The sequence below is a fragment of the Stigmatopora nigra genome, chromosome 5 (assembly GCF_051989575.1).
Source record: "Stigmatopora nigra isolate UIUO_SnigA chromosome 5, RoL_Snig_1.1, whole genome shotgun sequence".
Taxonomy (NCBI): domain Eukaryota; kingdom Metazoa; phylum Chordata; class Actinopteri; order Syngnathiformes; family Syngnathidae; genus Stigmatopora; species Stigmatopora nigra.
The window spans coordinates 10,493,794-10,519,042 of record NC_135512.1 but is presented as its reverse complement, the minus strand read 5'-3'; the positions used below and the strand labels follow the sequence as shown (position 1 = coordinate 10,519,042).

At 37.6% G+C, this 25,249-nt stretch overlaps 1 protein-coding gene and 1 long non-coding RNA gene across 2 annotated transcripts in view; both read left to right on the top strand.

Annotated features, from left to right (window-relative positions):
• Positions 1–375: 375 nt before the first annotated feature.
• Positions 376–23,242, top strand: kdm4b (lysine (K)-specific demethylase 4B). The gene is made up of 22 exons (XM_077716715.1): positions 376–522; positions 1,887–2,263; positions 3,069–3,244; positions 3,310–3,424; positions 3,780–3,973; positions 5,699–5,748; positions 10,133–10,236; positions 10,614–10,751; positions 13,015–13,211; positions 13,833–14,080; positions 14,170–14,330; positions 14,462–14,600; positions 15,746–15,906; positions 16,294–16,498; positions 17,204–17,280; positions 17,371–17,426; positions 17,836–17,944; positions 19,915–20,103; positions 20,747–20,923; positions 21,065–21,184; positions 21,573–21,665; positions 22,235–23,242. Exons 2-22 carry the CDS (start codon positions 1,916–1,918, stop codon positions 22,772–22,774), a joined length of 3,597 nt encoding a protein of 1,198 aa, XP_077572841.1. The 5' UTR covers positions 376–522; positions 1,887–1,915; the 3' UTR covers positions 22,775–23,242.
• Positions 23,243–24,839: 1,597 nt separating this feature from the next.
• Positions 24,840–25,249, top strand: part of LOC144197100 (uncharacterized) — a 78,795-nt gene continuing 78,385 nt past the window's right edge. Inside the window, exon 1 of the long non-coding RNA XR_013326468.1 lies at positions 24,840–24,903. This is a non-coding gene — a long non-coding RNA (uncharacterized LOC144197100). The remainder of the gene's footprint in view (positions 24,904–25,249) is intronic.

Here is a 25,249-nt window from a genome sequence, read left to right as displayed (position 1 = left end):
TTCCTACACTTGCCAATATGTTGTTATTAAAAATAACAACAGAAAAAATAACACATTAAGCCTTTCATTTTACTTTGGAATTGACAAGAACACGTGCCAATATGTTGTTACTCAAAATAACGCTTTAAAACTTTCATTTTCTTTGAAATGGACAAGAGAGCAACAGTCGTTTTGATGCAAATTACTTTTTTCCCCCTTTCTTCTTTTGGACGCATTAACGACGAGTGGTCTACGTGCTCTCCATAATCAGCAACTACACACGCAAAGTGGCACATTTGCGCCGGCTTTCATTGGCTGCCAGGACTTCCTTTAATTTGGTTAGCCAATCATATTATTGAGTTGAGGATAAGCGCTCTATTATTGGTTCTGTTCAACCAATGCTGAAGAGTGTTTTGGGAGATGGGCGTGACGCAAAAATGGCTTTAGCTTGCTAAGTGCTAGAGGAAGCTCCAGCCGTCAAATTGTAGAAAAAGACAAATCATCTGGAAAGTATTGAGAAAGGGGGACACGTCGCCGCAGGAGGTAAGAAATGCTTAAATTGGACCCTTAATTTTCCGCGTATTGACTTTTTTTATTCGTAAAAACACGTCTTGTCGCTAAAGTGTTTTGTTCATGTACCCGTACCACATAGCTTCACTTGAGCTAACATCTTTTCGATAAGGGCACCACAAAGTCGAATTCCGTATAGAATGCGATCATTACTACGCACTATTTTATATTTGCAATATATATTATAGGTGTGCGTTTGTTTGATTTAGAAAATCATTAACGGAGTTAAATATCTTCTGCAACACGGTCAATGCTAGCGCTCGTCTCAATTTCACTGCTAACCAGGTCGTTGGCAACTGGTCAAGGAGCATCCCCCCTAACCAGTGTTATCGAACCATAGATAAGATATTATGCGCATTTCTTCAGCTCTATTAGGTGACATGAGTAGAAATTCATCCCCACGCTGAATGCTCATCACCCAGTTGAAATTTAAAGGGTCGATGTAGGCCCACGTTTGTTTTGGTTTCAACGAACGATGGTCACTACTCCTTAAGATGGCAGTTGTGCTCATAGTTCTTATCCTGACAGTGTAATGTTCACCATTTGCCGGTTTTCTGTTGACATTACGCCCACACACTTGCACAAAATAATGGCCAAAGTGACTTAATGGACGCAATTATGCTGTGTTGTATGCATGGTTAAAGATTACACGATCACTGTTGGTTGGGTTTAATCAATGTTATGTTATCTGAAAACACCCAGTGTGATCCTCAGCTGTTGGTGATCCACAGCTGTTCAAAAGTTTCTCTTTAAAGGAGCCACGTGGAAGAACTACACTTGATTTATGCTTTACTTGGCCATTAAAATAATATGGTGTAAAAGCTATTGTTTTGGTTCTGTTATGGATGGCCTGCTGTGCACCAAAAATGCAATTTTGAAATCAGTTGTGTTTGCATCTAGTTTGTCTGTAGAATAAGAGACTAAGTTACTACTACTTTTACAAACAGTGAATAAACAATGTGATCTTCTATTACAGGGAAAAATGGTTATGAATTTGAAATGAGACACAACAACAACAGCAGAAATAAATGGAGACACATTTTAACCATTATTATTGTACCAAGTCACATCAAACGTGTTTGTTCGGAGACCACACTAATAAAAATAATAGTTCGACCACACAATGGAGTTGAGGTAAATTGAAAACGAATAAAATAAACAATGAGAGCAATTATATTCTTCTCAACTCACTCACTTGTTTGACAACTAAATTAGCTGCTGCTCTTCACTTTTTTTCCTCCCCCATTGACTGCATTGCTGTGCTGAGTTGTCTGACTTGTTGCCTTTTAATCTTACTACTAGTGATAAATGCTGAACATCAACATTTTCTTGTCTAGGTTACCTGCAACCCAAAACTCTTACCCCAATGGCGACCAACCTTGTCATGAAAACAATGCCTCATCCTATTCCAGTCTTGCCCTCATCTTCTGCGGCTCAAAATGGGTTTTCAAGTAAGGACCCAGTGCTGGGTGAAACTATTCCTATGGCAGTAGTTGCAGAACCTCAGCCACCACAACTCGATGTTGCCAGTGGCCCTGCTACTGGTTCTGAGGTTCCCCTTGAGCCAATGCCTTCATCACCCCCACCATCCTGCACTAAAAATCCCAACTGCAAAATTATGACCTTTCGTCCAACCATGGAAGAATTCAAAGACTTTGCAAAATATATTGTCTACATGGAGAGTGAAGGAGCTCATCGTGCTGGTCTGGCCAAGGTGAGGAGGACAAGACATACTTTTTTTAATTCAATTGTTGTGTCCTTTGATATATGACAGTTTACTTATTGGATTTTCACTCCATCTTTAAAAAAAAGTTATCTAATTGAGTATTACGCTACAGTTAGGTACAAATGTATATGTGTGTACATGTGTGTACATGTGTGTACATGTGTGTACATGTGTGTACATGTGTGTACATGTGTGTACATGTGTGTACATGTGTGTACATGTGTGTACATGTGTGTACATGTGTGTACATGTGTGTACATGTGTGTACATGTGTGTACATGTGTGTACTTGTGTGTACTTGTGTGTACTTGTGTGTACTTGTGTGTACTTGTGTGTACACGCGTGTACACGCGTGTACATGCGTGTACATGCGTGTACATGCGTGTACATGCGTGTACATGCGTGTACATGCGTGTACATGCGTGTACATGCGTGTACATGCGTGTACATGCGTGTACATGCGTGTACATGCGTGTACATGCGTGTACATGCGTGTACATGCGTGTACATGCGTGTACATGCGTGTACATGCGTGTACATGTGTCTATATAAATGTGTACATGTGTATATATGTCTATATATGTATTTGTGTGTGTGTATGTGAATGTGTGTATATATAAAAATAAAACAAAACTAATCGTTGTCTGTAATGTTCAAGTGTCTCATCTTTTTACTTAACCATGTACTGTTGGACCAGTAGCTCCTATTATGTACAGTCAATATGAATTGCATCCATGCAAAAATGTTCTGAAGATTATGACTTTATAAACACAATATTCATGCTCCCTACTAGGTCATTCCACCTGAAGGTTGGAAACCTCGGAAATCCTATGACGCTGTTGAGGACATGGTGATCCCAGCCCCTATCTCGCAAGTTGTGACTGGTCAGTCTGGTCTGTTCACCCAGTACAACATCCAGAAGAAATCCATGACTGTGGGCGAGTACCGGAAGCTGGCAAACAGCAAGAAGTAAGTCAACATCATCAACACAAGGATAATTTTAACAATAAATAATGTTGCCTTCCCTGTTTTAGGTACTCCACGCCTCGGCACAAAGACTTTGATGACTTAGAGAGAAAATACTGGAAGAACCTGACTTTTGTGTCACCCCTCTATGGCGCAGACGTTAGTGGGTCAATTTATGATGAGGTGAGTGTTGCCAAAAAATAGGAAACTAACAAACTAATGATTCATAAGACGTTGCTTGTCATCATGTGGTTCTGTATAATTTCCCTCTAATCAATGGGCAACCTTGAACATATTTGAATGACGCATCGGTGGCAAGAACCAACTAGGGTTTACTGTATTAGCTTGAGGTCATCAATTGCTGAAGAATTTCAGTACCATACAAGTCAGTAGTATACTTTTTGGTTTTGAATGTGATGCTTTTTACAAAAAGGAGCTCAAGGCTGTTCCACCATCTAGTGGTGTAACCACAAATGTAAGCTTTAGTAAGTTGTTTAGGGGCTTTGTTTGAAATTGACATTATTATTTCCCCAATCAGGGCATTGAGGAATGGAACATTGGCCGTCTAAACACACTGCTCGATATGGTGGAGCAGGAGTGTGGGATCGTCATAGATGGTGTGAACACTCCCTATCTGTACTTTGGCATGTGGAAGACCACCTTTGCCTGGCACACTGAAGACATGGATCTCTACAGCATCAACTACCTTCATTTTGGACAGCCCAAGTCTTGGTCAGTCGCTAAATCAATCGATACATACCATGTTTAATCTGATGTGCCTTTAAATATAAATCAATATTGGTTAATTATTGTATGAAATATCCTTTAGCACAGCTCCGTCTAGTTCAGGTTTGGTGAACAAGTTAGACACAAAGAGCAAAAATTTCAAATTGTGGGAGTCAAAGAGCCACACCATGGCCTGCCAAATCAGACAGAAACACACACACACAATTAAAACAGTGTTATTCACCATAACACTTTCTTCCCTTTAATTATTTAAGTGTGGTTTAGAAGAGAATAAAAATAAGAGGAACATGAAACGAGACAAAGAGCTACATTGTGCAAAATATGATAAGAAACAAAGAGCCACATTCACCCCTCATGCACACCTATTATTACTATTTCTTCTTCAAGGGTAGAAAAGCACAATGCAGTTTGCTAAGATGCCACTCATGGCACAGTGACCTAGAGTTGCACCCACTACAGAGAAATATCCTACTTTTTCTCCTCATCATTAGACATTCGGTTGCCATAGAAACAGACCTCAAGGTGGTTAGGATTGATATTTTTGCTTTTTTATAAGTTATATAAATGAGTTTAAATGTATTTTATAAATGTATCTTGAGGGGAAATCAATGTGAAGAGAACAAAATGAAATTCTACTGAAATTAAAAACAAACCATTGGAGCATGTCACCACAAGATTGTACCGGGCTCTAAAATATTAATGTACTGTAAAACTATAGTCCTTAAAAGGGGAATATAATTGAAAATTACATGATGATTTACTAAGTATCCCAAGGATTATTTAAATATGAATTGAAAACAACAAATTTGAACATTTAATTGCAATGGGAATTGCACAGTATCAGAATCTTAATGGCAGGTGTGGCAAAACTTTACATGCGCACACAGTTTGTTTTGGTTGTGAGACAAAATTTGGCAGGTACTTCTGGACCAATCAGGGAAAAAGAGACATTTTATTATCAATAGTGTCTGTATTCAATTGAAACTACCTAGTGCTTTTTAAACCTATAGGCATATCAAATTCTTTGCCTGTTTTCTTTTTTATTTCATCATCAATATTGCCAATATTCAACCTTTTCCACCCTGGACAGAATGGTTTTGATTTTAGGTTGTTACAAAATTGGTACAGTACTTGGAAAGCTGAAGCTGTCACATCAACCTACAGATGGCAGTGTGCCGCCTTGTCTCCTCTATCTATCTCTGACTGAAATGAACTTTTGCTCCCTCATATAATTTAGATCTATCTCTCAATGCCTGTTCTTCCAGCTCATTCTTTTTGTCAGTGCTGTTGTGTCCCCGCAATCATTTTTGTTCTGCTTTATTTTATGTCATGTCACTTTATCCTCGTATAACAAACAACAAATGGCTTTTGGAAAAATCGTTTGTGCTCAAGCTCAATTTTAAGAGAATTGGAGCAAACATATTTCTTTAGCTGTTGACCAGATACTGAAAAATACAACATTTTCTTGAGGAATAAAATAATTTCAGGTGGATAGCACTTCCGCCTCATAGTTTGTGTTTAATGTTAAAAACATTGTATTGCCCTGACTTCCTATGTGGATTGGTTGGCTACCAATTCATGGTGTACCTTGCCTATGGCCTGTTGTTGACTGGTTAGTCACCAGCATCCCTTAGAGAAGATAAGAACCCAGCATTCTTGTAAAAGTTGCTCACATTCCTGATGCTAATGGTTTTATCTCTCATCATGCAGGTATTGTATCCCACCAGAACATGGAAAGAGACTGGAGAGACTGGCACAAGGTGAGATCTCATTGTGAACCCTTTATTTTTGTTAGATTAAAGTGTGTCATTTGCACTACTCTTCTTATTGTGAAAATAAGCGATATAGGGGAAAAAATTTGATGTCACGTTGGTCAGTCAGGGTATTTCTATTTTATATTTATTTTTTATGTTTTATTTTTATATTTTATTTTTATATTATAGTTTGGTATAAAACAAACCTCAATTTTTTAACAATCCTTCTGTCATCAGGTCTATTTTAATCCTCTGCTATGATCAGTTATTTTCTCTCTAATGTGTTACATGTGATAAAACGTAATTGCATCAGATATAAAGCTCATACCCAGCATTTCTTTATAAATGGATGATCAGATAAATGCATTCAAGTTCTTCCTTTTCTAATTTATGGCCAGGAATGTGTTAGCGTGTTTCCATTTCTTCCAACTCAATTACTTGAAATTAATTTCAATTGTGCTCACTTGTAGCATTTTCTATTGTCATATTTTCTTCATGCATGTCCTTTCTTGTAATGTCTTGTACTGTGAGAGAGCGAGTCTTGTGTGTTTGAGAGAGAAAACAAGAGGCAGTGTTTCAGTGTTGGTTGTATTCTCTGTCAGTGTGTGTGAACATCCTCTCATCATTTCCAATGCATGCTACTGTGTTTCTTGTCAGGCTGAAAAAAGCAACATCCATGCAACACTATCTTTTCGGGATTATTTTGTCAACAATTTCTCCGTTGATCCTACTGTCTTTTGTTGTTACTTCTGAGGGAACATTTTCATTTTTGCCTCCATTGCTTTCTTAATACCAGTCTACACAAATGACATTACATTGCTGGTTACTCAGAACTGCTAATGCGCTATCTACCTCAACCAAATATTGGGTGGTTCTATTCAGGATTGGTTCAAGGGAGAACTCCAGCACTCTTCCTGATTTCTGTGGATTTAGCATATTTGTCTCCCACAAAGGTTTCATTTCATCAAACCTTTATTAATATCACAATGAGACAACTCAAGATGATGATATATTAATGATTTTATTCATCAAGATGGAGAAAAAAATCCAAATCTATCTGACACCATTTAAAAAAAATAACTTTAATTGCCTCTCAACTTAATTGAGAGTTGTGCCATCTTTGGCAGCAATAACTGAAAATCAAACATTCGTCATAATTAGTCTTTCATGTTGCTGTGGAGGAACTTTTGGACTACTTTTATTTGCAGAATTGTTTTACTTGATGACTGCAATACATACATTTTGTCTTTGTGGGGTAGACTTTCTGGGGATTCTACTTTGCACTTGAGTTTCACAGCCTACATTTCTCAAAATGAATCATTAAATATGGGGGTATAGTCCGGTACTGTTTATATTTTGACAAATATAGCTTTCTTAGGAAATTGGAGGGTTGTGGTTTATAGTTAAGAGCTCATTACAGGTTAAAATTGTGTTAGTTAGAATCTGTCAAAACCTGGATGAAAGCCCTATCTTTTGACCAACTGAACAATCTAAAATCGTTGGAAGAATTGACGCAGTTTGCAGCATTTCATGTGGGGAAGGGTTACATGGCAGAATTAGCTAACAAGAACTCAATATATGAATTGAAAAGTAATTTGCGATCTTTGGCATTCGTTTAAATAAACCGTTGCGAACAAAATCTAATAAAGCCTTCTGAATTCTGAATACTGTTTGAGCTACACAGTGATTTTAGTGTCATCTGAAATCCATAAAAAAACTTTGCAGAGACAGAATATAGAGATCACCTAATCTTTCTCCTTTCATCTTCAACCCCCCCCCCCCCCCCCCACTTGTATGCGTGTTTTGATCTCCAAGGATTACCTCGTGGATTGCATGTCATGCAAGAGATGAAAGTGTGACAAGAGTTGCACAATCCAAACTAAATTAAAAGCTACATGGTTTGGCTATCTCGGCGCTTGGAAAAAAATCAATGTTCTCTCCCGCCTCTTGCTTTTATTGTAACTATGACTGACATGTTAAGACAAGCATTGACATTGAATGAAATATGAACAACCCCAATAATGATTATCTGCCTATGTCTATGTAACACCGAAACAATATATTATAAAATAGTGCACCTTGATCTATATATCCAGTAATATTACCCAAAAATAATTATTTTCTCCTTTTAACAATACGTTGGCGAATTAAATGCCATTGTAGAACTAGTTGGTGTTGGCACATATAATAAAATATTTAACATTTACTTTAAAGAAAAATGTAATATTTTTTTTAAAGTTTATTAGTAGCAGGCCAGATTTGTTTTGCGCTATAGCCACCACTGTGCCACTGTGAGGGCTAAATCTCCAACATCAAAATAACATTCAAGCACAGAACAGTTTTAGACTCCGTCGGCCTTCCGGAGTGGTGAAATGGCAGGCCGCTTTCCGAGATGGATGCGGCTTGCTCGCTTCTCTGTCTCTTGTTCGCCCCCGGCTCCTTCCAAGGAGTAGGGGGCGAGTGGACCGAGCCCACGTCGATCTGGTAGCTCTGCTTTGCCAAATACACAACCGAAAAGCTGACCGTGAGACTTTTTATTCAAGGTAGGCGGAGACAAACTTTAGGTAACAAGGGGAGGTTCTTTATACAAAGTGATGAAAGGCCTTGACCAGTAGGTGTCACGAAAATTTTATTGTAGTTGCTAAAAGACTTAAAGAATACAAGATAAATAATTCCATATTCCACAGCAACATTATTGTAGTTTATAAGCATTTATATACCTGGAAAATGACATAATAAAGTGTATTTTTGCCTCGGAACAATAACGGTGTATAATGTATAATGAGTAATCCGTCTTCAACTTGATTTCTTGTTCGCTTTTGTTTATTATTCTTTCAATGAGGACACTAAATACAAAGATCTCGGTTTGGCTTAAACTGTTAACCTCGCAGTCGCTTTGGCTTCCAAGATGTAATTTAAGGAAAGACTTAATGCTTTAAGTAAAGAACCATTTTAATTTGCCTCGCGGGCCAAAATTTACAAGCCCGCAGGCTTCTCAGGCATTCTGACATCTCTTGTCTGACAGTCAGTAAGTTACGTCTGCCTCAAAGGAATTTGAGTGTGTTTCATGTCAAACTTTGCCCAAAATGTCAATGTTGTCTTGTGTCATAGTTCTAACAAATTGACGAAATTTAGATTCTTTCAGCAACCACATTTCACATGGTCATTTGTACTAAAAGCATACCATTTTGTTGAGGAATATTACTATTAACTGTTTACATAAATATCATACGCCTCCATAAACTCACATGCAACTTATAATTTTAAGTTTTGCCCTCCTTTTAAAAAATTCGAGAGTTGTCTAAAACATCTGATATCAATAACAACAGACAATTCAGTGTTCTAAAGTTAATTTCTTCAATTTCAAGTCTAGCTAATTCCTTACCCATTATGATATAAGCAGTTAGCTATTGGATAGGATTAAATTACATCCTTTTCTTTTTCTAAAGCAGCTGGCATTGTGCATGTAAAGTGGGAGAAAAGGGGTACTAACATTATTTAACAAGCACCCACTGACCTATAAAGCCCCAGTCTGCTCATGCTGTCACCGTTTACGAGGTCCTAAAAAAAGACAGTTATGGGTGTCCTAGGAATGCCTAATGGGGCTGTCACAATGGTTTTGTTACTTGCAAACCTCTTTTGACATTTGCCTCTATGGCAGTTGCTGCTTTAAATTTTATTTTATTTTTTGTATTTCCACTTTTTCTTCACACAAATATATTCTATTAGTTTGCTGTCATAGACTGAAATGATGAACATTGGTGCATAGTTTTAATTGTCAATGATTTGAGTCGGGTCTGACTGATAACATCAACTGATATTAATTCTTATTGGCTGGCCTTGTGTAAGATACAATATTAATTTGAATGATGCGAAAACACGTGTCATTTGAAATTCCTTATGACAGTAAAATTGTGTTGCTTGTCATTGCAAACATGCTGTTTTTAACACTAACCATAAGAGATGTACAAATACATTGAAGATTCGGGTAGAAACCACTGGGCGCCTCACGAGAACATAACATTTTCAGTAGTCTTGCAATCACAATTATGTTGCTATGTGTAAATTCCTCAATTATAAATACTAGTCTTCCCTCGATTATCGCAACTTCAATAGCAAATTTTTCCGCCTATTATTCAATTTGTTTTTTTAACTCCATAAAAATGTGAAAACCCTACATCGCGATTTTTAGAGTATCGCGGCCATGTGTGGTCTACATGAACCGCGATATTCGAGGGATTACTGTACATGGTACAAACGCATCTCACATGCTCTTAGTACTTGATGATAATGATAAGGCTTGTAAGATTTTGTTTAACATGTACACTGTAAATCTTCTTCTGTGCTTTTGTTTTTGTTGTTTTATTGGATTATTTGTGTTCTCTCGCAGGTTTTTTCCCAGGGAGTTCCCAAGGGTGTGATGCTTTCCTTCGCCACAAGATGACTTTGATATCGCCGTCAATCCTGAAGAAATATAGCATTCCCTTTGACAGGGTAAGCAGCAACTTCCATAATCAAAGGCTAACATTCATAATATTTATCATGTCCTTCATTTTGAGTTTGATTTATTTAATAAGGGACAGCACATTAATGAACATATTTATATTCATGTTAAAGAACATATATATATATATGTAATTACGTAAGATTGTAGCCGAGGGCTAGTTTTGATTCTTCTTGATTTATTTAGTTTTCTTAAATGTGAAATCATAGCCAGGTTAACCCCCTTTAAGTTTACTAAACACGTGTACCAATTTGTAGTTTGTTGTTGCAAATCGTTTTGCCTGTATTTTTCTTAATAAGTCACACTTTTTGCAAGTTTTGTTGATGCAAGGTAACATGTTTATTAAATTCATGCTTTATGGAAACAGGTAACTCAGAAGGAAGGTGAATTTATGATAACCTTTCCCTATGGATACCACGCTGGCTTCAACCATGGCTTCAACTGTGCTGAATCCACAAATTTTGCTACTCTGCGTTGGGTTGACTATGGCAAAACGGCTACTCAGGTAAGCTGACAAAATCTTTGTGTTTATTGGAGTCGTACATACTGTATACAAAGACTATATAGCACCATTGTCAGTCAAACTCTACTATAAAAAGCTGCAAGTTTTATGTTACACAAGCCTTTCTTTGTTTGGAACTATGCTAAGTATTGATACTGCACAAACTGTGGTGCTTATCAGCTGGTTCACAACTCATCTACGCAGCCCCATCATTGTTTAGCAAATGCTTTACCTTGAGCAACATCTGAACTTTGAATTCCTTGAACAGAGATAGATAGTAGTGATGATGAAATCAATTAGCCTCTGTTATGACCAACTTTTTCTCTAGCGTATCATTTTAGTGTCTAATAATGGACTGAATTGAGTGTCCTAACAAATTAATGAAACAAGCAGTTGAATTGGTGACAATCAAAGAAAAAAGGGCAACATTGATGGCTTTTCTGTAAAACCTCATTAGGTCGTATGCTACAGCTGATCCCAGCTGACTTTGGGCCAAAGGTCGGAAACGTGCCGGCCAGCAGTAAAAAGTAGGGAAAGAAAATACAACATTAAATTCTAACTTTAATATTTGATTAGCAAATTTGCATTGAAGTTATGATTTATTTTTTCTCCATGCCACTAAAAATTTGTGTAGTACTACAACATTATGTACTGTACAGAAGTATTTAACTTGTAAACTTTTTACTGTGCATCAGCTCCGCTTACTCAAGTTCACTGACAAAAACTTGTGACATTGCTTCTAATTCTCTCATTATGGGGAAGGTGAAATGGGTAATAATGATAATCAGAATCACACTGCAGAGGCTCATAAAACATGTTACGGGCCAAAGGCTGCCTTTGCCACACTCAACACCGTATATTGCAAATATGACTTGAAGCGATTTTAATTTGCAGTTTTCAGTATTACAACTGTTACTGAGTTCACCTCCACTGAACCATATGGTTTGGAGGAAAAACCTTGCTCTTCCTAAGTCTTGTAGCTTTCTCTTACTTGGAAACTCATTTTCTCTTAAATGTTGGCCAAATGGCTGTGGGTCTTTAACAGACTTGACATTAATTCAAATTTGAAGGTTATAGATCATTCATTTCTAAATAATAGCCCTGCATATAATACGTCGTTTGAACATTAGCATCGAGATGAATAAATGTGCCGAGTACAAGTTTCATTCCAGGCTATAGAATCCACCAAACTTGCATTCAAGTTTCTGAAGTTGATCATATGTAAGCCTTTACAATGATAGATTCCCAACTTCAAAATATAGGAGCAGATACACAGGCATTTAATATTTTTATTTGTGTTAACTTAATGATTGAAACCTTTTATCTATTTCTCTCCCTCAGATAGTGTTACGTCAACATTGATGTTAATGTTTGTGCCAGTCAAGTGATGTCCAAATACAATGTTGGTTGGATATTGTTTTGCTGGGAAGTGCACCCCATTATGTTTTTCAATAATTGAACACGAGGCACAACACACAGGCCAGAAAATGATACAACTTGAAAGTAATACAGCAAGCCAGGAAACAGAATATTATTATCTAGCTCTAGTCCAGCATCATGTTTTAATCTTTCCCCTTTTCTCTCTCAATCTTATATCTCATTGGGATATTTGTTCTCATAGTGCTGTTTCCCCTGCTTTTATGGCATACTCAATCTTTCCCATTTTCTCTCCCAAACATATTTCTCATTTGGATGTTTTCCAAACATTATAGTCCATTTTTGACACTTCACACAAGAGTAAGCAATCTAACTTTTGCTTCACTTGAAGAGCAAAACTTTGCTTTTATGCCAAAGGAGTCTTTTGAGTCTATGCAACTGGGTATTAACTTGGCAAAAGGAGGAAGGTTACATTGATCGCACTCATTTTTGGTAAATTTTTCCATCTGGTTTGACATTTGTGAAGCACTGTTGCGAGACACTTAGGGGAAAAATGGAAATGTTCTACACCTGTCCTTATTGTGTTTCTGACATATCAAGTGCTGTTCTTTCAAGGTAAAATTCGGGTGGTTTGGCTTTGTGGGCAGGTGCCAAATCGGTCTGTAAAATAAAAAAAATACTTGTCAATGGCAGGAAGCATGGTGCATTCTAAAATTTTCTGGTAGACTGTGTAATTTCTAAGACTATGAACCCACACCAGCAAATGATATGACTGGAAGTAAAAAATTTCCTCATGGGTGAACTTACATTTTTTTGCTTGTTATTTGGAAAGCCCACCTTGTGCAGGTACCGCATAATGTAATATGGCGCCACTTTTTTTTTTCCTTAGTGTTCTTGCCGTAAGGACATGGTCAAGATCTCCATGGATGTTTTTGTGCGATGCCTCCAGCCGGATCGGTATGAACTTTGGAAGCAGGGAAAGGAAATCATATCATTGGACCATGCTCGGGTCACAGAGCACTCATCCCCAGAATTGGAGCGCTGGAGACAGAATCGTGTTACATACAGAGCCAATGTTCTGCGCAGGTGAGCCACATATCTCCGTTTGTGATCCAGTTTTTTTTTTCAAAAAGAGGATAATATTGAGCATTTTGCTCAGTGGTTTCATCTATGATTTTTAACATTAGAAGATTGAATCAGAAAATGGCACTTCCATTTTCCCCCAACATCCTTTACTTATCCACAGCCACTAGTATGTTTTTTTTAAGTGTTAGCCATAAAATAATGACTTGAAAGTAAATATTTTTAAACCACCAGCTATTTTTCTTGCTCACCAGAGCTTTCATCAAATCCCTGATTCATAACACGTACTTGGCTTCACACTCATTCTTGTCACAGAATTATGTGGACACCTGTTCAGTCCACTGACATGCATTTGCAGTACCATCCAATAAAAACAAAGCAAACCAGTCTTCAAAATAAGGGTAAAATTAAATGGGGATTCCTCATGTGGACATTTCCAATAATAATGCAAATCAGCAATTGCCTATTGAAGATAGACATAAACTCTTACTCTCTCCTCTCCCTTGAAACATATTAACCTTCTTAGTTTCATCATTTCTGGGTCATTTTCGACTCCTATATTATTCCCAGGCATACAAAACAGAAAATGTTTGCATATATTTGACTCTCTCTTCTCTGTGCCAGGGCCATGCATAAAATGAAACAGTTGCGGCGTCTTAAGGTGGAAGAGGTGAAGGTTTTGGCAGAAGAGGGCATTGAATTAAATCCTGCTGAATACCAACGTCAAGTGGAAGGACGAGAAGCCCAACGGAAGCAGGAGAGAGACGAGCGTCTTGCCAGAGAAGCCATGATAACACTTGAGGCTATAGAACGTGAGGAACTAGAGGCTGCAGAAGCTGCCTCAAAGGCAACTGAAAATTCAGCTGAAGATGGTAAGAATGTAAAGAACTATTAGGAGCTTGAATACTTTGCTTCCATCCAGGTTAGATTGAAATAAACCAATATGCACACCCCAATCCAGAAACAGTAGCCGAGCAGCAGAACGTGATGGAGAATACGACAGAGGATGTCCAAATACAGCAGAAAAATACAGCCATTACTGGATTTCAAGAAGCTTTTGAACAGTTTGCTGCATCACGGTCTTTCACTTCAGATGTTACAGAGGAAACTGATTGTGATCAGGTACTTTACAACCTAAAGGGATATTGTGCTTATAAAAGACCTGTAAAATGTCATGATTTGTATTGATCGCAGTACAGAAACAGCCTCTTCAATAGATTAAATAGTAATATTCGTTTTTTTTTTACATTTAGAAGGAGAAAACTGATGCTGAGCCAAGCTACACCCCGATGAAGATGACTAAAGTGAAAAAGAGCCGACGCCACCCCCTCACCAAACCGCCCATGCGTTCTCCTTTGTCCGTTGTTAAGCAATCTCCAAGTGGCTCCAAAGGTATTATTTTGATTTTTGTTCATCAACTCTGAGTCTAAATGTAACATTTTTATCCCTTTACTAATAATCCACATTTAATATATTTATCCAATCTTGCTTTTCCCTCATCCTTATCGGTCTAACTCAATCCACTAAAATACAGCATTTGAAATATCGACCAGCGCTGTTCACCGCATAATTGATGTTGAAAACCTTCAGTTTTTATTGGCCTGCAGCAATTTACTAAAATATGAATTGATACAGTCCCTACAAGACGCTTAAATGCAGCTGTTGCACTTCTTTCCTTTAACACTAGTCTCTTAAACAGAGTCTCTCCAAAACCTGAAATATTGAAGTCAATGTAGGAAACTGTAGAATTCACTTGTGTCAATTATAAAGCTACTCTTTCCAGTCAGATTTGGATTTGACATCTATCGCCCTCAATAGCAGCCTAATGTTTTATTTTTTGACATTTTTTTTTATACCCGATCCCGAACATTTGTTTGACAAATGACAGTGGAACAATTTAAAGTTGGCCGTTGCGTCCTTTTGATTTTTCTGTAAGTGGCCCTCACAAAAACAAAGTTTGGACACTGATGGATGGAGAAAAATGAAGTAAACCGCTAAACCATGTAGAAATCTATCAGAGACTGTATGCCCTTTTCTTGCTTGTTTGTCATAGTATACCTTAAGTGTCATTTTTCGATCTCGGGATTGTGACTTAAGTATTTTGTTTGTCACATCAAATATAAGGCCGAAGGCCCAACTGCAGGCTCTGAAAGGAAAGGAAAAATAAATAGAGTTAATGACAGATGCTGAATTAAATGGAAATTTAAGAAATCTTCCTTTGTCCTGGTAAAGCTTACGTATATTGTTTGGATCAGTAGCTTCAAGAAATTTGATTAAAAAATGGATTCTCAACATATGATACCAAATAGCTTTAGCCACTCCTTTCTACATTTGTGTCCAATCAGAAAATGGTATTCCCAGTGTTAAGCAATACTTCCAAACGTGAAGACTCTCTTGTTTAAGACCAGCCGGTTTAAACAATTTTGGAGTGTCTGTCAAATAGTTTCTATAAAGGAAAATATGATATATGTGGGTTTTATAATTTATGAAGACAGAACCTTGAGATTCCCAACGGGGTTATATTTCTTTTCCATCAGAGTTGCCCTCATCCTTGACCCTGAAAAGCAGCATGGAGAAACAGGAACACCTCTGGCAAAGTCGCTCCCGGAACTTCTTGGCTGAGAAGGCCTTCAATTCTGCTGTGTCGGTACTGCAGCCCTACTGTGCGGTCTGCTCCATCTTCTGTCCATATTCAAAGGTACCTACTCAGAATTCTACATAATTATTTGGCATACACTGGCATTGGTTATTAATGAAGTTAAAGTCACAGAAAATTCCAGGTTTTCATTGAAAATGTCACATAAATCATTTTATAGATATACACAACATATCTACCACATAAAGCAACTGTAAAGACTGGCTCACGCAGAAAATGTTGTCTTTAAAATAATATGGAACTTCTCTATTTAAGTTATATTTGTTTAGATTAGATTATATCACTTTATTCATCCCATATTGGGAAAATTTAATTGTCACAGTAGCAAGAGGGTGAGAATACAGACACAGGAAAATACATTTTAGACATAAAATCAATAGCATTGTTGTGATATTTGCAGGATCATTTATATTGTTTTTGTCTTGTCAGCCAACGAATGAACAGGTCAATACAAATGATGGCCAAAAGCCCTTAATTCCACAACACGGGGGTCGAACCCGACCAATAGTCCCTGAGATGTGCTTTAGTGTTGGCACAGGCAGCATTGAACCTCTTCCCACAAGCAACTACATTGGGGAGGATGGAACCAGCATCCTGATACGTTGCTCTTCATGCAACATGCAGGTTCATGCCAGTAAGTATAAAAAACAACAACATTTCAAACAACTAGATGGAACACTTGTAATTCCGCTGCATTTGTCCAAAGTGGAGTAGATTTTCTTCCAATTCTTCACATCTGTGACATTAGTCTGTTATTTCTATTCAATACCACAGTTGAATTAGATGTAAAAAAAGAAACTGATTGTATGTCAGACCTCATTGTGGGGGTTTAAAAGGTTATTTTGTCACAATAATTGTAATGTTTTTGAATGTGGGGATTAACAGTAGGATTCAGCAAACTTTCTGACTTTCATTTCAAGTTTTTTTATTACGTTTATTCCATTAAGGAATAATCATTTGAAGCATGGACAAGACTCGTGATCAAAAACCTCTTCTTGTACCAACTAGATTCCAAAAAACGTTGACGTCCCAAATTCAGAATACACAATGACAGCCTCAATGTCAGCTTGAGTTGTATCCTGCTGCACAACAACTACGTTGATGAAACAAAACCTCTCACATATCCAACAATCCTCCTCTGTTCTTATTCCCCTTGGAGCCTCATAGTCAATATAAAAACAAGAGTTCATTAGTTGCCAATTTAAGCTTGATAGACACTTTAAAAACAAGAGTTCGTTAGTTGGCAGAGCCTAAGAAAATAAACAGGCATTGAAAATATTCCTTTTGTTCTTTTTCAATTTGTGTATGGTTTCATGAGTAACAACTTTCTCTTTTGCAGGTTGTTTTGGTGTAAACCCAGAGACAGTAAAAAAAGAGTGGAAATGCTCCAGATGTGAGGCAGGTGCCTGGGCAATGGTATGTGAAACCGATTTCAACAAATCCAACAATTTATTGTTTTATAAGTGAAATTACATTGGAAAAAATCCATCATTTTGTCATTTTCAGGAGTGTTGCCTCTGTAACCTACGAGGAGGAGCCTTGAAGGTTACAATTGATGACAGGTATTTTATTTATGGCATAAATATATGTGAAAAAAATTATGTGGAGGCGACAGAAAGCATTAGAGTATTTTTCCTGGACACTAACAAATCTCGTGTATTTTATTGGAAATATAAAAATCATCTTTTCCATGGTCTAACCATGTAAACACATTTTTTTTACATATGTAAACATATTTAATCCATATCATTCATAAAAGCAATACATTTTTTTGTGGCACATTAGTATTTCCTAGAACATTATTTGTATTTATTAAATGTAAAATGACAAAAAAGTACATCAAATAGATTGTTTAAAGAGGGTTCATACATTTTTAGTGATATAAATATCAAAAAGAATAATAGTTGTTTGAAGTGGAATGTTGGCAGATCAAAGCTTTTTGTTTCATTGATTTATGTACTCTTGAACTAGGTGGGTCCATATCATCTGTGCCATTGCAGTGGCCGAAGCTCGCTTCATCAATCCGTCCAAGAGGGAGCCAGTGGACGTCAGTGGTGTTCCAGATAAACGGAAAAATCTGGTAAGTCACGTTGAAACCCCCCTTGCCCCCCAGGCGTCAGTAGAAGCTCCCTGCATATTTTAACCAAACTCCAGCACTCATTTGACACTGCTTGCTGATATCTGATGAGCTTATTTTCTTGATTAAAATCGGTGTTCTTATTCAGGTGAATGTTTGCAGAATAAGGCTCATCTAAATTATTCTTAGAAAATGCAATCACGCGATTGCCAAAGTTTTTCTCCCCCCCCCTGCCTAGTGCTCCTAAGTGACTCATTGCTCCTGCTCTCCTGCCAAGATCACTAAAGAGAAGCCGTATGCCACTGCGTGACTTTTGCCGGCCCTTCACACAAACAACTCTGAGCTTGTTAAAAAATACAACATAAGAAATTGTTGGCTTCAAAATACTCTCAAACGGCACTGTATGGTGCAAAAGCTAACTTTTTAATCAAGGATTTCCTTTCTTTCTGGTGATAAGAGCGAGTATTCATATTACTTAAGGTGGAATAGGAGTTAGGAAGAGAATTATTCATTCATGTTCCGTACTAAGGGGTGCTGGAGCTTATCCCAGCCAACTTGAGGCACGAGGCGGACACCCAGAATTGGTGACCAGCCAATCGTAGGGCACAAGGAGACAAAGGACAACAATTCACGCTCACACTCGTACCAATTTAGAATTTTCCCTTTCTTTCCTCTATTGCGCTCACTTGCCTATCTCTTTCTCTCTTGGATTCTGCTCCAGCTCTCCTTTTTTTTAATCCCACTTCACAGGTAACGTTATTGCACGGTTGCCGCATAATCACAAATAATGTCACCTCTTTTTTTTTTTACTATTTTGTGAATAATCTATCAAAAGACAGGCGAGGTGACATTTACATCAAAGTGCTGTCAAAGCAGGTTTTCCTAGCGTGTCTTAAAAGATCAAGGGAGATAAGAGAGATCTCTCTCTTCTCGTGATTTCCAAGACTTGGCTGATCAAATGTGAACACTCAACATGCGAGTTTGTACTATTCAGCAACTTGCAATCTTCAATGAGAACTTTCAATACTTAATAGTAATGTTTTTTTTGTTACTAATACACTTGAACAAAATATATCTAGTACGTCAATATTTTATTCATGAGGACCCTGAAAATGTTGAATTGATAGTGGAATGGAAGTCTTCAACTCAAACCAGTTGAGTCTTCATTCCAGATGTCATTTTCTTATTCTCTTACGCTAGCATTACTTCCTAACTTCACATGGACAACAAATATGCTATACTAATACCAAAATAATTCAATTCATTCATTTTACATTTACATTTTTAGGACCAATAACTAGCTGACCACTCTAAAGATTTTTGAACACTGTCTTCTAACACAATGATTGTTAAAACCAGACATCCTCAATACACTGTATTGAAATCAATTCTATTCAATGATAATTTTCTTTATTGTGAATTACAATAGTACTCGATACACGATTGATAACAACTTTATCATATGAACAATTTTCGTTCTGGCAACCTTTTTGACTTCTTGCTTAGTTCCATTTAGTGTTTTTCTTTTATTTTCTGGTTACATGTGAATGGAGGAATGACTAATGCTGTGTCTCTGTTGAACTAAAGTGGGGCACAAATAGAGCACTGAGGGTGCCCAAGGAATTCTTGTGATTGGAAAATGTTTGTGCCTGGAATGAGGACTCATTTCAGGTATACTCAAATTGCAGCAATAGCCAGAATTGTGGGAGACTTGGGGCTATAACTTGGGGCTTTAACTCCCACAAAGAGTTGAGGAAATAAAGCAATTTGTACAATGGATGCCCTCCAAGGGCTATTTGTAAACATGTGCAAGAGCTGTGATGCAGCATGTGATGCAAGACTCCCAAAAGGACGCCAAGATGGGGAAAACATCATTGACTTTTTATTCACATGGTACCAATTACAAAGTCCTTCACAAATCGTTAAATGGATATTGTACTTAGTGTCCTTTGTCTTTTGCCCTCTTTTTATAGGTGTGTGTCTTCTGCCATGGCAAAAGTGACAATAAGAATCGTGGTGCTTGCATCCAGTGTTCAGAGGAGAACTGTGCAACATCTTTCCATGTTACCTGTGCCCAAATTGCTGGGGTTATCATGAAACCAGCTGATTGGCCCTACGTTGTGTCGGTCACCTGCCACAGGCATCGGACAGGGATGCTCAAGGTATTAGCAATCAAATTTGAATGTAAACTGTGACATTTCGCGGGTAAGCAGGAACTTCTTTATGTAGAATAAACTTAAGCATTTAGACCATGTTACCATCACAAACTGTACAAATCAGTTAACAGCATTTTTTTTCAGATATAATTCGACAGGTGACGCAAACATAGAATTTGGGATGAGACTTTTTTTCGGCAGTGAATTAAGTCCTTTCAATTTGAATCAGCACCATTTAGTGCTTGACATAAACCCGGACTGTAGTTCAGGTGTTGTAATAAGCCTTTCGTGACATTTTTGCTGTAAATCTTGAAGTGCAAGTGATCGTATGAATAGAGATCCCCCAAATCAACAAAGATCACAATATCTACAGGTACAAATCTGGGCAAAAAGGGCATTAAAGAATTTCAATGGCATTAAAAATAACAGAACCCGGAATTAGAAATGCAATAGCTAATAAAAGAAAGAGTAAAGTTTTTACTTAAATCTTGAGACCAAAAGTGACAACTTGCATTAGAAACCTAGGTTAACGCATTCCCAAATATTTGTTTATATTGGTGTAAGGTGTATATTATTATTTGACCTATGCTATTGTAGGGTGGTGGGTGGGCGAGTCTTTTTCATTGACTGGATTTGTATTCGTCTCCAGGCCCGCACTCCAGTCAAAGTCCCAAAAGGCCCTAGCCTGGGTCAAAGGGTAATTGGACGTAACACGGATAGCTGGTATTATCATTGTACCATCATCGGCATGGCAACACAAACCTTCTACGAGGTCAATTTTGAAGACGGCTCCTACTGTGACAACATCTTCCCAGAAAATATAACTGTGAGTAGTCCCTTACCCACAATGTGTGGTAAAAATACAAGGCATACAATGGAGCATGTAAAGACCTCCATCAAAATTTTTATTATGTTATTTGTGCAATTTTAATAATATGAATCTCATCTGGTTTTCTTTCTCCTGCAGAGTCACGACTGCCTGCAGAGAGGTCCGCCTGATGTTGGCGAGTTGATTGTTGTGACTTCGCTAGACGGTCAAGAACTCAATGCTTCTTTTGTCAGACAACACACACACAAAGTCTACCAGGTAATTTTGAATGTGTCAATTGAAACTTGAATTTTCTTATTTGTTTAGTATTTTGTCAAGTATTGGTAGTCTGTAATTGTTATAAAATGAATTACTCAGTATTAATTGGTAACCTTAACAATACAAATCCCCATATGATGAAAATATCTAAGTTCGTATATCATATATTTTGCTATAGTTCACTGAACATAAACATTTCATTTTGACAATCATGTTTTTTCATTAGCACTCGTGTTTCAATGATTTGTTGACCTCAGTTTATGACCTGCAATCTATTTGCGCTTTGCGCCAACTTGAATGATTAAATAGTAATTTTGGTGGCTTTGTTTCAATGGGCCGCAAGATGTATTAAAACATATTAATGAAAAAATTATTATGATGTACCCAGGTTGAGTTTCAGGACAAAAGCCAGCTGTTGCTCAAACAATCAGAGGTCCATCTGCTGGACCAGGAACTCCCCAAGAGGGTCAGGACCCGTCTTGTGAGTATTCTTTGATTTGATTTAAAGGGGACATATGGAGAAGTTTCTTTTTTTCAACACTGTTGGTTCACGGTGTTTAGTCTCAGGAATATTATAACATTCAGGTCTCCCCTGCTGTCCTTTATAAGCCTGGTGGGTTCGCACCCCGCCATTAGAACATCCTTTTTGAAGGAAATGTTTCGGTATGGCCAATAAGTGGTTAATGAGTTGCAATTTTATGATATCCTATAGTTTCCCCAAATTTTTCTGAAATCACCATAAAACCACTTTTAATGAACTTGAAGAATTCCTTCTTCATAACAAAAAGAACCCATTTTTAATGTACAAAGAATGTGTACTACAGAGACAAAAAACTATTTCATAATTACCTTGCCCAGGCATGACTTTTTAAATTACTTTTTTTTATGGGGAAGCATGCACTTTGTAGAGTAGCACCACTAATTTCCTTATTCGCTGCTGTTGTATAATGACAATAAAGGCTTTTGACTTTGAAATGAAGTACATTGAATTAAACTAATTTTGAAGGAAAGAGCTGATGCTAAAGTCTTTGTATATGTATTGTGTTTCAGGCCATACCTACGTCCCAGGAGGATACTTCTTCGTTAACAGATGAAGCTGGAGCAGCCAAGCGCCGCTGCCTGCCCTCCACCTCTACCTCGCACCCCGAGACCCCCACGGCAACGATACCCCCACCCCATCCGACCCTTCCCATAACAGCGCCAGCACCAACGCACTTTGGCACCACGAGCACTGTACCGGCCACGCAAGTCCGATCCTCCGTCGGCACAAGCTCATCCTTAGGCCCCTCCGCTCCCCACACCACGACTCGGATGCTTCCGGGATCGCTGTTAGACACGGGTAGAGTCTTGTCCCACGTTTTGACAAATTTGAACACGGACCCCGCACTTACAACCCATCCGGTCCCGTTCCCCTGCCACATGAACAACGACCCTCTTTTCTCCACATCGTCCCCTGCAACGCACCCACCCATACCACTGCCCGCGACTGTGCAGAACATGTTGGACAATTACATGCCAAGCAGTGGCTATGTCTCCTACATGGAGACCCTCCTTCACTCACATTTCCCCCAGGACGAGGGCTTGTTCTAGACAACTCAACTCTGCAACACCAATGTGATGGACATTAATAGAGGTGGAGGCATTATTGGACATGGGATATGGACAACACGCGCTAGCTCCCCGAGACATAAAAGCACCCTTTTTAATGCACGTTACTTTTTTTGGAACTGGTTTGATTGCAGTGGTGCTTCAGCAGCAGATATAGGAGACAGGGCCCTCACCCCCTTTTTGCCCCGACTGTTATTACAGCTATTAATATTGTTATTGGTGTGGTTGGTGGGGGCAGTCATTTTCAGATTATTATTATTATTATTTTTGGTAATTATTCTTATTTTTTACTGTATACTTTTTTTGGTGTCTCTGGGTGGTGTCAACTCAGTACCTCATTGCAATATTCATTAAGCAGAGGTTCACATCATTGGAGACAGGTGTTATAATTATTTGGTGTGTCCTGTACATAGTTTTCTGTTGTTTTCTTTTTTAACAAGTAACCAGCAGCAAATATATATATATATATATATATATATTTTTTTTTTTTTTTTCCTCCCCCCTGTCAAACTGAGTGTAGCCTTTAAGCTACAGCTATTTACAATTTCATACAGGATAACATTTTCACTCCAGTGTTTTTCCTGCGGGAGGAAATAAGGATTAACGTGTATTTATGGTAATGTCAGTATTTAAATGTCTTAGATATTGAGTAAGATGTAATAAAAAGCATATTCAGATATTCTGAGTCAGCCCATAGAAGGAATTGCTTCATTTGTGAACATGTTACAGTAGTAAGCAAAAAAAAAACCATTGTATTTATTGGCATTATTTAGCGGTCATTTGGTGACTCGCAAGGAATAACTTGCAAACATGTCTCAGGGTTTCTCCATATACAAATATAGTTGAAAGATTTGTACTGCTGATGTGATAATCTTAATTCAAATATTCCATTCAAATGATATAGGAAATGTGTTGTATAAGCATGGAAACCCAGAGGTGTGATGATTTAAAGTCCTATGTATAGTCTCTTTGTCGTATGATTCCAGTTGATATATTTTTCAGTTTATCTTTTCAATTGAAGTCGCAAAATGGTGTCATTTTAAACATTTTTTACAAGCTAACCCTGGCAGATCACTCTTGTAGCAGCACCCCAAACCCATGGATTTTGGACCACTAGTGCTGCAGGGATCTTACCTACTGATGGACTTACTTCTTTCCCAAATTCACTTTGTACATATGCACAGGTTGGATCTTGCAACTTTTGATGGAAATCTGTAAATGTCAAAAATGAAACCCTCCTATCTGCCCATCATACCCGAGAGAGCATATTTGGTTTTGTGTCCAAATGTGAAAGATCATGAAAGAACCTGCATTTCAAATTAAAGTTGCTTGCTTGTCGCTAGATCATCTCTCTTGTCTTTATTATCCCAATTTTTTTGGACATATATATACAAATATTTGATTTTTAAAAATTATTATTTATTATTTTTGTTGGTATGCACTTTGTGGGGAAACTTTAAATCTCCTTATACTTGATAATGACTCTAGGCACTCAAATTAAATTCGATTTAGGTAGTGATTAATAAGAACGGTGGACCTAGTCATTAATTCTTCATTACTAATGTTTTGTCCTGGTTTGGAGGTTTTTTTTAAATTTAATTCATATTTTTTGAGTGACTCCTAACCTTTTGATCTGCTGATAAACGGCCTATTTCAGTATATCTTTTTTTCAATAAATATGTTTTTCAAAGTGCATTTTGTCACACTCCCTCTTGCTTTGACATATTGTAGCTTTACTCAAAACTATTTATTTATTCAAATAGGCTTCCCTGTGCATGGTCGGTGAGCATGCAATGTTGTTCCGTATCGATAGGTGGCAGTCGGGAGCTAATTATTTGGATGATTGATGCGTCAAGCGCAGGTGAGTGTTTTTTGGATTAGAAACTAGCAAACAAATCAATAGTAGCGGTGAAAGAACGCCATGGAAAGATCGTCACTCAGAAGTGGACGCTGGACAAAATTCGGAGCCTGATGAAAGCCCATCGACGAGTGGCCAACATATCTTTCATTTGATTTGATTTGATTTATAATAGAGTGTAAAAGAAGATCTAGAAGTTAACGATGATGCCTGCCTACCTACTCCTATGCAACAAGCCCAGTTGTTACACTGAGTGAGTAAAATTGGATTATTATGTGTTTTACTTTATTCGATTTCGATCTGATACACCCTTTTATATTTATAATTTAGGATATCTTCTAACTGATCTAAAAGAATGTTTGCCTTTGGTCAAAGAAATTTGAAAAACATTGATACTGTATACACAACTGTGCAAAAGTTTGAGGTCACCTAGTGCATTTTGTTTTGATGAAAAGGTAAAGTCTCCTATTTTTCTTTATTTAAAACGATTTGCAAAATGAATAGAGGGTATTTTCAAGAGATTAAGATTTTTTTCTCATTCATTTTCTCTACCGCTAATCCTCACAAGGTTTGTGAGGGGTGCTGGAGCTTATCCCATG

What these genes read in the sequence shown, in the direction of transcription:
- kdm4b (XM_077716715.1), top strand. Translation starts at nt 1,916, where the DNA reads ATGGCGACCAACCTTGTCATGAAAACAATGCCTCATCCTATTCCAGTC. An exon ending in TTTGGACAGCCCAAGTCTTG is followed by an intron (nt 3,974 to 5,698) that starts GTCAGTCGCTAA and finishes CTCATCATGCAG; the next exon opens with GTATTGTATCCCACCAGAAC. An exon ending in ACACACACAAAGTCTACCAG is followed by an intron (nt 21,185 to 21,572) that starts GTAATTTTGAAT and finishes TGATGTACCCAG; the next exon opens with GTTGAGTTTCAGGACAAAAG.